At 40.0% G+C, this 16,096-nt stretch overlaps 1 protein-coding gene across 1 annotated transcript; it reads left to right on the forward strand.

Moving 5' to 3' along the window:
• The first annotated feature begins 2,899 nt into the window (after window positions 1-2,899).
• LOC127661306 (glucagon family neuropeptides-like) lies at window positions 2,900-8,534 on the forward strand. The gene is made up of 7 exons (XM_052151936.1): window positions 2,900-3,011; window positions 3,276-3,356; window positions 3,931-4,062; window positions 4,221-4,325; window positions 5,948-6,082; window positions 6,563-6,683; window positions 8,366-8,534. The coding sequence occupies exons 2-7, from the start codon at window positions 3,277-3,279 to the stop codon at window positions 8,372-8,374; spliced, it is 582 nt and encodes a 193-aa protein (XP_052007896.1). The 5' UTR covers window positions 2,900-3,011; window position 3,276; the 3' UTR covers window positions 8,375-8,534.
• The last annotated feature ends 7,562 nt before the right edge of the window (window positions 8,535-16,096 follow it).

The raw sequence follows: 16,096 nt of genomic DNA on the forward strand, positions 1-16,096 counted from the left end.
ATTTCAGAACAGACACATATAAAGTGGGTTATTGACAAATGAAGATGTCCGAGGAGATAAAAATTAGAAATATTTTTACAAATCCAGTTTAAAACACGTGTCAAGTTCGTCGACGTGTAATCTTTGAGTTCATGATGTTTCTAAAAACATAAAGTTTATTTAAGGACTTTAAAAATGTCGTGCGGTGAAACATCAAGTAAAAGGTTTTCAAATAGTGTTGCAACTTTTAAACATGTTTCAAGGTGAAATATCATGAATTTTGAAGTCAAGAATATCAAGATGTTTTCTAAAGGTTACACCAAAAGATCAAAACCAAATGTGCCTTTTCATTGAAACATACAAATATTGATTTTTTTTTATGACAAAATAATTATTTGTTTTTAAAACTTTTCTCACCGTCTTGTGGGTCTAAAGAGATCTTCTGTTTTATGATTTTTGTCAAATGACAACAAAATTGTTGTTTAAATGTTCATCTAAAATTCGTCATAAACACATCGTGACTTTCAAAAATGAATCATATTTTGAATAAATGGATGATAAACTGCTTATTTTAAAAGAAATAATACTAACGATTATTCAGCACAACACATGCCAACATTCAGCTTTTAATGAGAATTAGATTTTTTTTTTTTACCCTCTCAGGACGGTTGCACCACGTGACATTTTTTACTTTTACAATTTAATTTAAAAAAAAATATTTTTTTAACACAGTAATTGAAATCATGTTTTGAAATGACATTGAACTGAAATTTTTAATATTGTGTTTATATATATATATATTTGTTTTTATAAATTGTAGTTTAATCAATTTGTCAACTTCAGAAAATACTTTTGAGACAGGAAGATGCATGAAAATGAAAAAGAAATATTTGTCTCAAAAAAAAAATTTCGGCAGTACATTTAAAACATTTTCTGCAGCTCAGACAGGTGTTTAGGAGAATCCGGTGGTAGTTTTTTTACTATTTGGTATTTTGGGAGAAAATTCTAAATATTGAGCCGCCGCGTTATTTATAAAAAAATAAATGAGTGTCACGTCATCGACTCGTGTGTGAGGGGTGGGGCCGTTCTGCATAACGCGGCGGCCCATTTGAGCTTATCACTCGGTTCTCCCGATGGCCTCTCCGCCCCTGATCGGCCCCAACACACCTTCATGTATTGACTACAAAAATGGAACATTTCCACCATTATTGATTTTAACAATTATGTTTTTCTTTTTTTTTTTTACGTATTAAAAGGTTTTGGCTAACAGATGTTGTAATTAATAAATTGTATAAAATTACAACATTTAAACTTGCCCCAACCTGACATTTATCTAAAAACTATAACAATAACCGCACACTTACAACAAATTGCTTTTTATTTTATTTATTTTTTTGCAAAGTCTATAAAGATTTAAAAGAAGAAGAAAAATCTTAGTATTGAATATTGATTGAGCAATTTTTTTAATATATATATATATATATTTAATGATATATCATTTTAAATATTATTATTATTTATTTATAATTTTTTTTGGGTGCATTTTAGCCCAATTTATGCTAGTCCATAGTATAGATATAAGCCCAAAATTTGCAAGCCACAATTTATCAACTTATGAAAATATTTTGAGACAGGAAAGATGCTTTTTTTTTTTTGGAGTAACACATTCAGAAAAATAAAAATAAATACTTTGTCTCAAAATAAATGTGTTGATTTCAGAAATGTTCTTTAGCTACAAACATTTGCATTTTAAAACTTCATTAATAGAGTCAAACAGGTGTTTATGGTAGTTTTTGTTGCTATTTAGTGTTTTGGGAGAAACTAAAATCAAAAGTGCATTTTACCCCAATGGACCTTTAGCCCCATTTTACCCCACCTCTGTCCTCAGAAGCTCAACGTTTGGCTAAAATTGTCCTCATAACTGCCCCTTGTCTAACTGTAGAGCAGTGGGGGTTTATTGTGTTACTTGTTGACACAGTTATATTGCACCTTTAGTTCTGAGGATGGAATAAAACATAACTACAACATCCAGAACTCCTTTTGACCCCAAACATTAGCTCTAGTTATTGAGATGTAGGACACTGTCCATTTTATTGTTTGAATACAGTCATCAGGAGCCCCTGTTTTCATAATAATACTATTAATAATAATAATAATAATAATAATAATAATAATAAAGCACGTTAGCATTATTATCATTCGTGCTTTCCTCTCTTAAACGCTTGATGGCGCGTGCCACCTCATAAAACTGTTTACGCAATTAGTTTAGTGCGTCATTTTCCGACTCATCCAGAACTTTTCCCCCCCGTGGACTTTCGGAACACACGGTTCGTCACATAACGTCAAAGCGCGCGCCAGGATGATTCATTCCTTCAAGTGTGCACGCGCGCATTGAGAATGCATAAACTCATTCAAAACTTTGAAAGTCTGCAACGACACGCGCGCAGTGCTTAAACCACACACCTCTTTTCACCTGTGATTAATCTTATGCACTGGCTCAGAACATGTCGCAAATGAAAATGTTAATTAAGGACCACCAAAAGCTTACAGTGTGCAAGTGAGGACAATGAAGCACTTAACTAACAAATCACTGAGCATTGCATGATGTGGGGAATGTCCAAGACATACAAATATTTGTATTCACCTTGAGATTTATCTTGTTATTGTATTTTTAGCCCCCTAAAATTATCTTTATGACTTGAGGGAGGATAAAGTACAGCGATCTCTCCATAGTGAGGGCCGATGACGTCGGCATGACCCCTAATGAGGGGAGTTAAAAACAAAAGGCTGGAAGATTAAAACTCGTGCTACTGAGAGATGGAGACAAATGATCACACGTTTTCTATCCCCATTAAGGGCAGCTGAGGGAAAACAAAACGACGCGTTGAAGTTTAAATAGCAGAGAGAGAGAGAGAGAGAGAGAGAGAGAGAGAGAGAGAGAGAGAGAGAGAGAGAGAGAGAGAGAGAGATTAGAACTGAACCTCGTTCTTGTGGTCGCATCTCCACCGGACAGCATTCGTGCGCCGCCGGAGGTATGTGATGCGCTCTGAACTCTCCGAAGAGACTATTTTTTTTTTTTTTTAGACTTTTTAGACATTCAAAATTATTTCTGGGAGTAGTTATTAATTCCGGTTGTCTCAGAGACACCTGCTGCTGCTTTTACAGTAGTATGAAAGGACAATTCAATTGTCGGGGTTGGAATATTTCTTCAATTTTCATAAATAAAGCGAGGATCAAAGTTATTAAGAGCTCTCTTTGTGCTTATCTCTCTCTCTCTCTCTCTCTCTCTCTTACAGAATGATGACCAGCAGCAAAACGACGCTTGCTTTCTTCATCTACGGGCTCCTCGTGCACTGCAGCGTATGTTCGCCTCTCAGGTACGGAACCGGGACGTCCGCGCATCCCGTTGTTTACCGTTGCATGTGGATGGTCGGTAAAAGTGGATTTTGGCTGATACAGGCTCATCAAAATAAATCAAGAGCAATTATTCCGAACAAATTTACGCAAGATGTCTTTTTTTTCCTTTAGTCTTTACGTGACGTTCTTTTCGCGCGTTGATTCGAACGATATCGTACGAATTCAAATATAAACATGTATTCGCGCGCTTTTTTGGTTTAATCCGAAAGAACGTTCTTTTTCTTTTGTTTCTGAAATAACTGTAGAACATTTTGTCACACGTCATGGATAATATCAAGTTAGCAATCTACATATAATAATATCAGCGTTTATAACAAATAAAGTTGTCGAGTCACGATACTACACGTTTAGTGTTTTTAAGGATGTAACTTTTGTCTTTTTGAACACATTTGCACATAAATATTCCACATATTTTTGCGTGTTAAGTGTCTTCAATGTTTGGAATTGCACTTTCAAGACTAATTATTTTGCATTTCTCAACATGCTTTGCTTTGTAGAGTCACTAGTTAATTCAGACTTCATGTCTTGTTACAGAATGGAGACAGTGGGAATGGACGAGGAGGGCAACTCATTAACGGATCTAACCATTAACAGTGACCAGATCACTATTCGAAGTTCTCCTTCTGACGACGACGAATACACTTTGTTTTATCCTCCATCGAAAAGGTGATTCATTCTCATTTTCTCTCATGCTTTCCCCAGTCACTCCCAAAATGGGACTTTATTCACTGGTGTGATTGTGTTTTATTTGCTGATGTTGACCTCAGTTTTGGACCACGATTGATATGTTGTTGTTGAATCTGTTTGGCATTTTGTCACCCCAGAATGGAAAGACACGCTGATGGGATGTTTAATAAAGCCTACAGGAAAGCGCTCGGGCAGTTATCAGCACGGAAATACCTGCATGCACTGATGGCAAAACGTGTGGGGTAATGCCATTTTATTCTCTATTCTCTCTCAACTTTTCTCAGCAACCAGACTGTTCTACAACATATCCGCCTTTTATAAATAGCACCTTCTGGGGGTGGGGTGGTGGGGGGGACCCCTAGAGTGGAACGACCCCTAGAGTGGCATCCCCTTCACGAGCACGCACAGATACCGTTTGGGAAAACGGCCATAACGGCAAATGTCAGTTTGGCTTGCTCGAGACACCTCTCGAAATTCTTTGGCTCGCTTTAAAAAGACGTGGGCGAGAATGAGTGAGCCGTTATGTAATTCAGAAACAGCAAACAGAGCGCAGTTGAATTAAACAGAACGCAATAGCAATGGTGACCTGAACATTTTTTTTTTAGTTAAAGCGTTTTAAACTTGACATACTTCACATGATGAAAATTAGCAGCATCTTTGATTTTTGACGCAAATGATGACGAGGTTGAGGGATAGACGTACAGTTGCTTCAATGGGTTGTACAATTGTTTTAAGTGGTGGTGGTGTAGTGAGCTAAAGCACATAACTGTGAATCAGAAGGTTGCTGGTTCGATCCCCACAGCCACCAACATTGTGTCCTTGAGTAAGGCACTTAACTCCAGGTTGCTCCGGGGGGATTGTCCCTGTAATAAGTGCACTGTAAGTCGCTTTGGATAAAAGTGTCTGCCAAATGCATAAATGTAAATGTTTCTGGATCGTTCCGTTGACAAATCCCCGAGAAATGTCAGTAGACAAAAAACTCCAGAAAACATGAGTTGTGGAAAATTATATGTGAAGTAGGAGCTGGTTGATAGCTTTATACCAACCCGATCTCATGGCAATTTGTGCATCGTTTATGAGTTGACTATTTCGTATGATTTCGTTCATATGAATTCGTACAATTTCATGACGTGCAAATGCCCGGATGAGTAATGTGGAAGTCCGCGTGGGATGTGTCAAGGACATGCTTTAGCAAATAATTGTCCCATATGAGATGTAAAACGATGTCCAGCATTGATGTAATTGGCTGTAGTGAAAGTTGATTGCAGTCGTACGATATCATACGAATTAGTTACATTTAGGAAAGTTGTACGAATCCTCACGACTTCACTGTGAGAGTGTTATACAGTGCATGTCATTGGTAAGTCTATCTATCCCTCACTATTCCCGTCAAAAATTAATATGGTGCCACTGCGCATAAGGTCTAGACCAGGGCTTTTTACATTGCAACTGAGCGGGGTGGGGTGGGTCCGTTCTGCATAACGCGGTGGCTCATTTGAGCCTATCGCAGCCCATTCGGCACATTTCACGGCCAACCCACTGGCCCACTCGGTCCTCCCGATGGCCTGTCCACCCCTGATCGGCCCCAAAGTGCGTCGGCCCACCGAGAAAATGCACGGTATGCCAGATTAACAGGCCAGCCCTGGTCTAAACTAACAATTTTAAATTGCGCAAATGGGCGCAAAAATGAGTCCGATGTGAACGGCCACTAATTCGCACTTCCAGTACAAATACTTTATGTACTATCTGGTGCAATTAATAAAAGAATAATATTTTCACACATAGTGGTTGTTGGTTTTTTGGTGTTTAGTGATGCTAACTTCTAATAACCGATGCTTTGTCGTTTTTGTTTTCTCTCACACAGAGGAGGGAACACAATAGAGGACGACAACGAGCCGCTTTCAAAGCGTCACTCGGATGGAGTATTCACGGACAGCTACAGTCGCTACCGGAAGCAAATGGCTGTAAAGAAGTACCTGGCCGCGGTCCTTGGCAAAAGGTATAGACAGAGATATAGAAGCAAAGGACGGCGGCTCGCCTATTTGTAGCGCTTTTCAAATACATGTCCCTCAAACTACCTTGTATGTACAGCTCTTGGAACAAAAGTAAGCCAGACCAAGATGACGAGCTGATCGCGCCTGTGTCCTTTAAACATGTATTTATGTATGAAGACATTAAAGTAATATTTTGATAATACTATTGTTTTTCTTTTGTACTGAAGCACCTGAGCAACATTCTACCTTGTGGACCAACCGTTTAGTTTGACTAAAATATAGTATTTATTTATTTGTTTGTTTGTTTATTTATTTAAATAAAGAAAGTGATTGCACCCGGTAGCGTATGCTTCATTACCTTGTCTTTAAATGCACCAGTCTGAATATGAATAAATAAATAGTCTCAAAGACAATCACTGCATTGAATGTTACCTTCATTTTTTTCGCACAGGAAATTAAGAGTGTAGTGTTTTTATTTACAACAGCCCTGAAGACTTAGATTTGCACCAATTTCTACAAGACATAGACTTTGGTGTGCACCCGGATGGGGATGAGATTGAGGCATTTTTGTTGGACTGGCTGAGACAGTTCCCTCCTGAATTCCCGGTGAGTTTCCAAGGCTCGGTACAGTAGTCCTTTTCCGTGGAGCGTCTCTTGCGCTTCCGTGCTGTCTTTACACCCGTGAAGTTTTCCTCACTGTCATCAATGGCTGAAATCTCACAAGCCGTTCCATACTTTTTCCTGTCTTTCACAAACCTCTGAAAACCTCAAACCTTTCACTTTAAACTTGCATAAGATCTACATCCTCAAATTCTGCACAGAACCTTCTTTCTGTTGACTGAGCATGCAACTTTTCCCTTCTGAAAATTCCAAAAAAGAATTGAAGATTCCATTTTTTAAATTGTTTCTATTTTCTTGTTTTGTTTAAACAATTGTCGACATTTCTCCCATTATAGGGACCATAGATTTAAGTTCTCACACTAAACCATCCATTAGTATCCATAATAACGACTTCACAGCTGGGAGTTGTGTGACAGGGGCATTCTGATCTATAATACACCTGCTGCTACAATGTGTTCTTCATGTACAGTATGCAAGACAAAGAAATCTGGAATTCTTTAAGGAGAGGCACATTTTCGGCCAGGGAATTTATGTTTTTGGGGGTTGATTGTTGATCAGAAGGGGAGGAGTATTTTGGGGGATGATCTAAAGGGATAGTTCACCCAAACATAAAAATTTGGTCAGTATTTATCCACTCTCAGATTGTTCCAAACCTTTCTTCCATGGCAAAAAATAAAGCCACACAGGTTTGGAATAGAGGTCGACCGATAGTGGATTTTGCCGAGACCCAGGGCTGGACTGGGAAGAGAAATTGGCGTGGGATTTTACATAGCAACTGGCCCAAAAGTTGTTGCGGTGGGGGGGGGTTTGGGTTGAGTTTTTTCGCTATCCTTTTCTGCATCGCGGCACCGTTTTGTGTCCGTTCTACATAACGCAGAGGCTCATTTTAGCTTATCGCGGCCGATTCGGGCCATTTCGTGGCCAACACACCGGACCCCTCGATTCGCCCAATGGCCAGTCCTCCCCTGATCGGCCAGATTTCCAGTCCAGCCCTGCCGATACGATAAGATGGTGGGATAAGCCAATAACTGATTAATTGGCCAATCGATTTATAAAATGTAATGTAATAATAAAATAATCTTAAAATAATCTTTCTTTCCTATGGTGGACAAAGATAAAGAGTCTAAAATGAATAAAATCCCAGATGCAATTTTAGATAACAACCAGAAAAAAAAATGAATAAATTGGTGTATAATGTGGGACCTTTTAAGTATAAACAAGCCCAGAAACACTTATTTTAACTACTGACTTATTTGAAAATGACAAAAAAAATTATCGGCATCGATTTTTTGCCATTAACCGATAGTTCAAAAAACCAACTATCTGCACCAATTAATTGCTAAAACCAATATATCGGTCTACCTGTGGCTTGGAACAACATGAAGGTGAGTAAATGATCACAATTTTCATTCTGGATAGAACTATTCCTTTAAGAGAAATCTATTTGAAAAGAAATAAACCAATAAACTTCTAAAAACAAGCCCCCAACTTGCATAACATACAAAGGTACCGTTTTCGATAAAGGTACATGTGTTTAGGCTCGTCAGTGACGTGTGTGTGTGTGTGTGTGTGTGTGTGTGTGTGTGTGTGTGTGTGTGTGTGTGTGTGTGTGTGTGTGTAAAAGGGAAAGCATGTGAAATCAATCTGTGTTCTGCATTCTCCTGCAGGCTTTGTGACGCAGGAGGGCAGCTTTCGGCTTGGGTGCCTTTGCTTCGTCTTTAAAATGGCCACCAATTTCAGATGGCACGTTAGTGGCCCTTCAATGCTGCAGTCACCTGCTCACACCTCTCCTATTTCGTTGGATCATTCGTATCACACAGCATTTGCTTAATGTCACCTGGCCCTTCCTTATTTTAATTTGACACCCTGCACCATGTTCTGTCATTTGATTTAGCATCACTTTACGTAGTGTGTTCAAGCTGTAAAGCGTTCACGACATCAAATTAATTTTGTGTGTGTGTATAGACTTACAGTGCCCAAAGCCTTACGATAAATCTTAAGATGAATGAATCTCTGTCTTGTGTGAATCATTAGTACAATAGCACATGGGAACCGCACACGGTCATCATTAGAAATGTAAAAAACACAGTGTTGTAAGATTTGTATCAATAAAGTTTTGTAAACACAATTTCGTCTAATCCTTGAAACTCTCGAAAGTCATGAAGAAAATGGAAGATCTCAATATATTTACCCATAACCTCACCTACACCTACAATAAGTTATTATATTTGTTGCATCCACTAATTCAGAAAATTATTAAATATAAGATGTAAAAATCTCACCAATAAGCAAAGAAATATGATGATATTTGCCAACCTGGTCTCATGAAAATTACAAGACCGTGGGACATTTCTGCAAAACGATGTTCAACAGCGGTTCCGAGGTGAAATATCCACTATGTGGCGCTAAAAGTTATACCAGAGATTATTAGCGGAGATGGGCCACTTCTATTCAAACGAATGGGAGAAATTGGAACGGCCAACGGCAGCCTACGGTCAACGGATGTAGAAAGGAAGTCCCACCCTACAGGTACAAGAGCCAATCACCTTTTAGGTACAGACATCGCCTGTCAATCAGCTCGACAATGCCAGTGCAGCGCTAACCCAATGGGCAACATCGGCTGCAGAAGTATGTTCTTCTATAGCGGTTGACGTTGTTGTTGGCCAGCTTCAGTTGAAGCATCGATTCAAAAGTAGGCGAAGGGGGGCACGTAGGCCTACCTAAATTGGGCGAGGCCGAGGAAGGATCGCTGGCTCTTGAAAGCACCGCGGCTGTTGTAGATGCAGTTGATTCGTTTTGTTGTTGTTTGTATCAGCGCTATCAACAACGTCAAACTCTTCTGAATGTTTTTTAAAGAAACTCGAGAGCTTGGGTATTTTACTGAGGGGGCTCCGACCAGGTAATTATCTGTAGGCCTACGTCACACAGCGGGGTCGCGATTGTATGGATGATATAACCAATATTAACAGTTACGTCCTCTTAGCATCACGTCACACGAGAATGGCCGAAAATATGACAGTGGTGCAAAAAAGAGAAAACAACACAACAGAAAAGACTCTCAGTAAAATACCCAAGCTCACGAGAATGACATCACATGATGTTGGTCACATGGTTTTGGGATACACCATGTTTTAGTTGCAGGGGGTGTTTGTTTAGAAACATAGTTGACAGAACTTGTGGATGTGAGTAAAATAAGATATTTTCTTTATTAAAATGTCAAATTAAATCTAAAAAATACAATATATCTGAAGTGATTACAATGTAAAAATAAATCAAATATAGATAACGTTGACTTTAACATTTATTTTGCAAAAACTGTCGATTATTAAACATGAAGGCAATTTCAATCAAAATTAAACATGAGGTGCACAAAATATTAGTGTGACACTATCTATCTGTCTGTGTGTCTGTCTGTCTATCCGTCAGTCTATCTGGCTGTGTGTCTGTCTGTCTATCCGCCAGTCTATCTGGCTGTGTGTCTGTCTGTCTATCCGTCAGTCTATCTGGCTGTGTGTCTGTCTGTCTATCCGCCAGTCTATCAATCGATCTATCTATCTATCTGTCTGTCTGTCTGTCTGTCTGTGTGTCTATCTGTCAGTCTATCTATCTGTGTGTCTGTCTGTCTATCCGTCAGTCTATCAATCGATCTATCTATCTGTCTGTCTGTCTGTCTGTCTATCCGTCAGTCTATCAATCGATCTATCTGTCTGTCTGTCTGTCTGTCTGTCTGTCTATCCGTCAGTCTATCAATCGATCTGTCTATCTATCTGTCTGTGTGTCTATCTGTCAGTCTATCTATCTGTCTGTCTGTCTATCTGTCTGTCTGTCTATCCGTCAGTCTATCTATCTATCTGTCTGTCTGTCTGTATATCTATCTATCTGTCTGTCTGTTTATCTATCTGTCTGTCTATCTGTCAGTCTATCTATCTATCTATCTATCTGTCTGTCTGTCTGTCTATCTGTCTATATCTATCTGTCTGTCTGTCCATACATTAGGGTTTCATATAAAATGAATAAATATTTTCAAGTAGATTCAATATAGTATTGAGTACAGGAGAAAGGCAGAGTCAGTTTGTGTCAATGTGTATGTGTGTATCTCCCACCAGGCTGTAACTGGTGTTTTACAGTGCAGACACCAGGAGAAGGAGAACCTTTTAGTGTCCGTCAGAGTAGATCAGAGCTAATAACCTCACACTGGACCCCTACATCATTGTAGCACAGCAGGTAAAAACACTGACCTTTACACACACACACACACACACACATACAGTTAGCTAATAGACTGATCTTATATAGTGATACTCACTAATATGGGACTAATAAGGGTTAAACGGTGTGTTTCAAAAGATGATTTTATTTTTGTCATAATTTTGTTTTTCATTACTATTTTCTTAACATTTGAAATGACCGTGGACCCGACGGGTGATGAAAACGACCACGGATGATGTCAAATAAAGGCAGTAAATGGACATATCTCTTACAGCTATCAGATTGTTGAAAGAGGTTTATTAGATTGTGCTTGCATGTTTATGAGGGTCTGTTTTTCCGTTCTTCCTTCCTTTCTCTTTCATTCTTTTCTTTCTTTCTTTCACTCTCTCTCTCTCTCTTTTTTCTTCCTGTCTTCCTTTCTTTCTCCATTTATTTTTTCTTTCTTTTTTGTTTATAATTTCTTCCTTTTTTCTTTATTCCTTCCTTCTTTTCTTTCTTTGTTTTGTTCTCTCTTTCTTCCTTCCTCTGTTTCGTCTTTTTTCTCTTCTTTCCTTCCTTTCTCATGCCATTATCTCCTCTCTTCTAATCACCAGCTTAATGAGAATTTTAATATTTAATATCCACATCCAGTGTGTGTGTGTGTGTGTGTGTGTGTGTGTGTGTGTGTGTGTGTGTGTGTTTTTGCGATGGATTCTTTACTAAGGTATTGGTTTAAATAATAAATGTATAAGGTCTGAGTGTCAAACACTTCACTTTGTGTTCATAAATACTGTTGTTGTTTAACGCTAATACATATTGTTACATTGAAACAATATTTATTGTGAAAAGTGCCGTACAAATAACATTGAATTGAATTGTTGTGATAGAGCTGCTCACATCTTTCATGAAAGAAATCATTTTCTGAAGGTCACGTGACATCATGCAAGGTTTGGACGTATGAATAGCAAGCTCTGCGCACTTTGGTAGTTGAAACACTTATAATGATATAAACTGGTGAGATTCGATACACTCTGGTCCGTAACTGTTCTGCTAGATAAAAGCGTCTGCCAAATGCATAAATGTAAATGTAAGGTTATTTCTCTTCATAAATGTAAGAAATATGATATAATATTTCTTCAGGACACTTCCCCACAGGAAGCTGAACATTTTGGGATGATATTGGGCAGGCATGTTTTCTTCAGTGCTGGCTCAAGTAAGAGCAGGGGAGTTATTACTCTGATAAGCAAGCATCTACTATTCAAAAGTCTCAAACAGATTAAAAGTCATTATTGTTTTAGCAGAAATTCAGGGGCAAAGTCTTATTTTGGCTAATATTTACGCACCTAACGTTGATGATCAGGGCTTTTTTATAAATCTTGAAGGGATGTTACATGCTGCTGGCACTCCTCGTGATATAATATTGGGAGGAAACTTTAATCTTTTGATGATCATAGTGAAGCAATAGTGTGAAAGTGTGCTTCACAGGATGTGTAAAAACTTGGTCTTACAGATATTTGGAGACTTTTGAAGCCATCTGGTAATTTCAAAATGACACTGCTGTTAGCTGATATTAATAAATGGAATTTGTTCTTTAAATGCTTTTTTTCAATCATATAATGTCTGCATTCATTAATATTGACTTTTTATAATGTAGTTTATAATATAAATACAGTGCGTTCAGAAAGTATTCAGACCCCTTTCACATTTTATTATGTTGCAGCCTTATGCAACATAATAAATTAAAGACTCCCAAAAGTCTACCAAATCCGGGCGTAAATGAGCTAGAGTCCTGAAAAGAATCCATAAAAGCCGTTCTATCAGCTGTCTTCCAGAACAAAAGATCAAATTTAACCCTCTCAACTGAAGGAACAACCTTCCCCCAAAACCCCACTCAGAACAAAACCAATTTTCTCGCTTAGAACAAAGACTAATCAGGCAGCACAAGACATTTTCTGTGGAAGCATGAACATCACATGCTACATCTCATCCAAGACAGAGATATTGAACAGACTGTCACTGGATCTGAACTTTGGAGACTCTTTAGCCAGAACAAAACTAGTGTTTTCCAAGGGCACAAAACTAACTTTTCTTGGGTTTTACAATGCATATATATTATGAACTATAAAACTATCAAAAGACTCCACTGTGTCATCATTCTACACTTCACAATGCACAAAACCATGTTTCATATGCTAACATGCATCACATGAGGCCCAACTGTGGTTAGAATCATAAAATGCATTATTCTGACATTGTACATACATGAAGGAGGGACAGAGAGATGATCACATGGTATCTGAAAAGCTGCCTCTGATTGGCCTAGAGCCGCTTCAGGGTGTGAACAAACCGAAAGGGTTAAAATGATCAGAACGCAGCAACACTTTGGCTCTTCTCTCTTCTCTGCTTCACTACTTGCAAACTTGAAGGGGAGCTGCGAGTCTCCCTTGCAGGAGGCCTCGCTTCAAAGACCCGCCTGATCCTTCCAGCACCGAACTATCCGGCAACACAATCTTAAACAGAGGTTCAAAACATCGACAGATCATCAGGTGTCTGCAGTAATGACTGCTAATCAGTCCTCTGTTGGGATTGGTTGGTGTGGAGAGGAGCTTCAGGATAAAATACCAGCAGAATCACTCTCCAATGGCTCTTTCCCTTCTTCACTGTAAATATTTTATTGTGTGATTCTTATTGCAACCAAATCATAAACTAAAAATAGCTGGTGCATGATTTTAGTAGCATCTCTTTTACTTCAGAGCTCTGGATCTCAACCAGTGGCTCTTTAATGACCGTGTTGTGGTCTCAATATTGCTAGTCAGGCAGGACCAATCAGTTATTTATTATTATAGGCTAATGCACTTTATTTAATCATATTACAGAGATTGCTGGCCAGAAATCCATTTATCCATATCCATTGTATGTCAAGTACCAATCCTTCCATTTAATAGATTTAAATAATTAAAGATCTAAAGCGAGTCTCTTCGGTAGCTGACACATTTGCAGTTTACTATAGGGCTGTCATTTCTGCCATTTCAGTTGAATTAATTACATGATATGCTGATTAAATAATCCAATAAAATTGCAATTTATATCAATACATGAATAGACAAGTGACTTTAAGAATTCACTATAATGTTTGTTCAATATCATTGAACAAAGTCGTATACATTTTTGTTGTCTACTTATTACACTTCCTCGTGACTGACGCATGTGCATAGTGCTGTAACTTGAGCTTCTCTCATAAACATACCAAGGAGACTGCAGATGTCAAGAATTATAGTGAAAAAGGAGTTATATTGTGGTCTGTTTTCACCCAAACCCAATCATATATCTTCAGGAGACGGGGATTAAACCACTCAAATTGTAGGGATCACGTATGTCCCTTTTTCAGACCTGGAAAGTTTAGACCCCATTGACATTGGTTGGTTAATCCAAGATGGCGGCGCGGTAGCACGCAGCGGCCACTCCGGATCCACAATGGTGCTATTTTTGTTAAAAAAGCCAGACTTTTGCAACACATGGACATCGGAGCAACGTGTTCGTGTCTACCATCGCCAGACACTACTGAAATATAAGACTCATGCAAAAACCAAGCTGCATGATGACCTGCAGGAGGCGCTACGAGTACTCGGCTTGCTGCGGAGACCAGGCCTCCAGCCCTCGGCGTCGCCTGATGCCGGTGGCCGGGGGAGAGGACATCGTAAGCGGTGTGCGAGAAAGCGGAAGCGCGGAAAGAGGGCGGGAGTCCATGCTAGGCTAAAAACAAACCCTAGCCGGCCGGCTCTCCCGTCTATCCTGCTCTCAAATCTTTGCTCCCTGGACAATAAACTGGACTATATTCGACTCCAGCAGGCTACGCAGCGTGAGTTTAGAGACTGCTGCGTCTTTGTTTTCACGGAGACATGGCTCAGCGACAGAGTTCCGGATGCCGCCATTCAGCTAGACGGGCTCGTCTCGTTTCGTGCCGACAGAAATACAGCTCTCTGCGGTAAGTCTCGCAGTGGTGGCTTGTGTGTTTACATCAACACGGAATGGTGCAAGAACTCTATGCTAGTCTCTAGTTACTGTTCATCGCTGTTGGAGCTTGTGACTGTTAGATGCAGACCTTTTATCTACCACGGGAATTCACCACTGTTTGCATAACCGGAGTTTACATTCCCCCCAGCGCTAACGCTAAGGAAGCACTCTGTGAACTGTATGGGGCTATGAGCGAACTGCAGAACGCTCACCCTGACGGACTGTTTATTGTCGCCGGAGATTTCAACCATGCGAATCTCAAGACAGTGCTCCCTAAATTCCATCAGTATGTGGACTTTGCAACGAGAGGGGCGAACGCCCTTGATCTTGTTTACACAAACATCCCAGGCACGTACCGGGCGGAGCCCCACCCCCACCTCGGCTACTCAGACCACATCTCTGTTATGTTAATTCCAGCATACAGTTAATTCTGCTTGTCAGACGCACAAAACCGCTTCAGAAGCAGGTGAAAACCTGGCCAGCAGGAGCCATCTCTGCTCTTCAGGACTGTTTTGAGTGTACTGACTGGCACATGTTCAGGGAGGCTGCAACATATGGCAATTCTACCAATTTGGAGGAATACACAGCATCAGTGACCAGCTACATCAGCAAGTGCATTGATGATGTCACTTTCTCCAAGACCATCACCACACGCTCCAACCAGAAGCCGTGGATGACTGCGGAGGTGCGCACACTGCTGAGGTCCCGAGACTCCGCCTTCAGAGCAGGCGATAAGGCAGCCCTAAGAACAGCTAGGGCCAAACTGTCACAGGCAATCAGAGAGGCAAAGCGCGCACACGCCCAGAGAATCCACAGTCACTTCCAGGACAGCGGTGACACGCGGCGCATGTGGCAGGGCATCCAGGCCATCACCAACTACAGGACAACATCAGTTGCCTGTGACAAAGATGCCTCCCTTCCAGATGCGCTGAACGACTTCTACGCTCGGTTTGAAGTGCAGAACGACGTGATGGCGAGGAAGACCACCCCTCCTCCCAACGACCAGGTGCTCTGTCTTACCACGGCAGATGTGAGGAAAACTCTACGTAGAGTCAACCCACGGAAGGCTGCTGGACCAGACAACATTCCTGGCAGAGTGCTCAGAGGATGTGCAGACCAGCTAGCATATGTTCTTACCGACATCTTCAACATCTCTCTGAGCAGCGCCGTCGTTCCAACGTGCTTCAAGGCCACCA

This window comes from Xyrauchen texanus, chromosome 2 (genome assembly GCF_025860055.1).
Source record: "Xyrauchen texanus isolate HMW12.3.18 chromosome 2, RBS_HiC_50CHRs, whole genome shotgun sequence".
Taxonomy (NCBI): Eukaryota; Metazoa; Chordata; class Actinopteri; order Cypriniformes; family Catostomidae; genus Xyrauchen; species Xyrauchen texanus.

Excerpts from the sequence above, each read along its gene's own strand:
- LOC127661306 (XM_052151936.1), top strand. The coding sequence starts at position 3,277 with ATGATGACCAGCAGCAAAACGACGCTTGCTTTCTTCATCTACGGGCTC. Across the intron at positions 3,357-3,930 it reads AGCGTATGTTCGCCTCTCAG|AATGGAGACAGTGGGAATGG; the intron begins GTACGGAACCGG and ends GTCTTGTTACAG. Across the intron at positions 4,063-4,220 it reads TTTTATCCTCCATCGAAAAG|AATGGAAAGACACGCTGATG; the intron begins GTGATTCATTCT and ends TTGTCACCCCAG.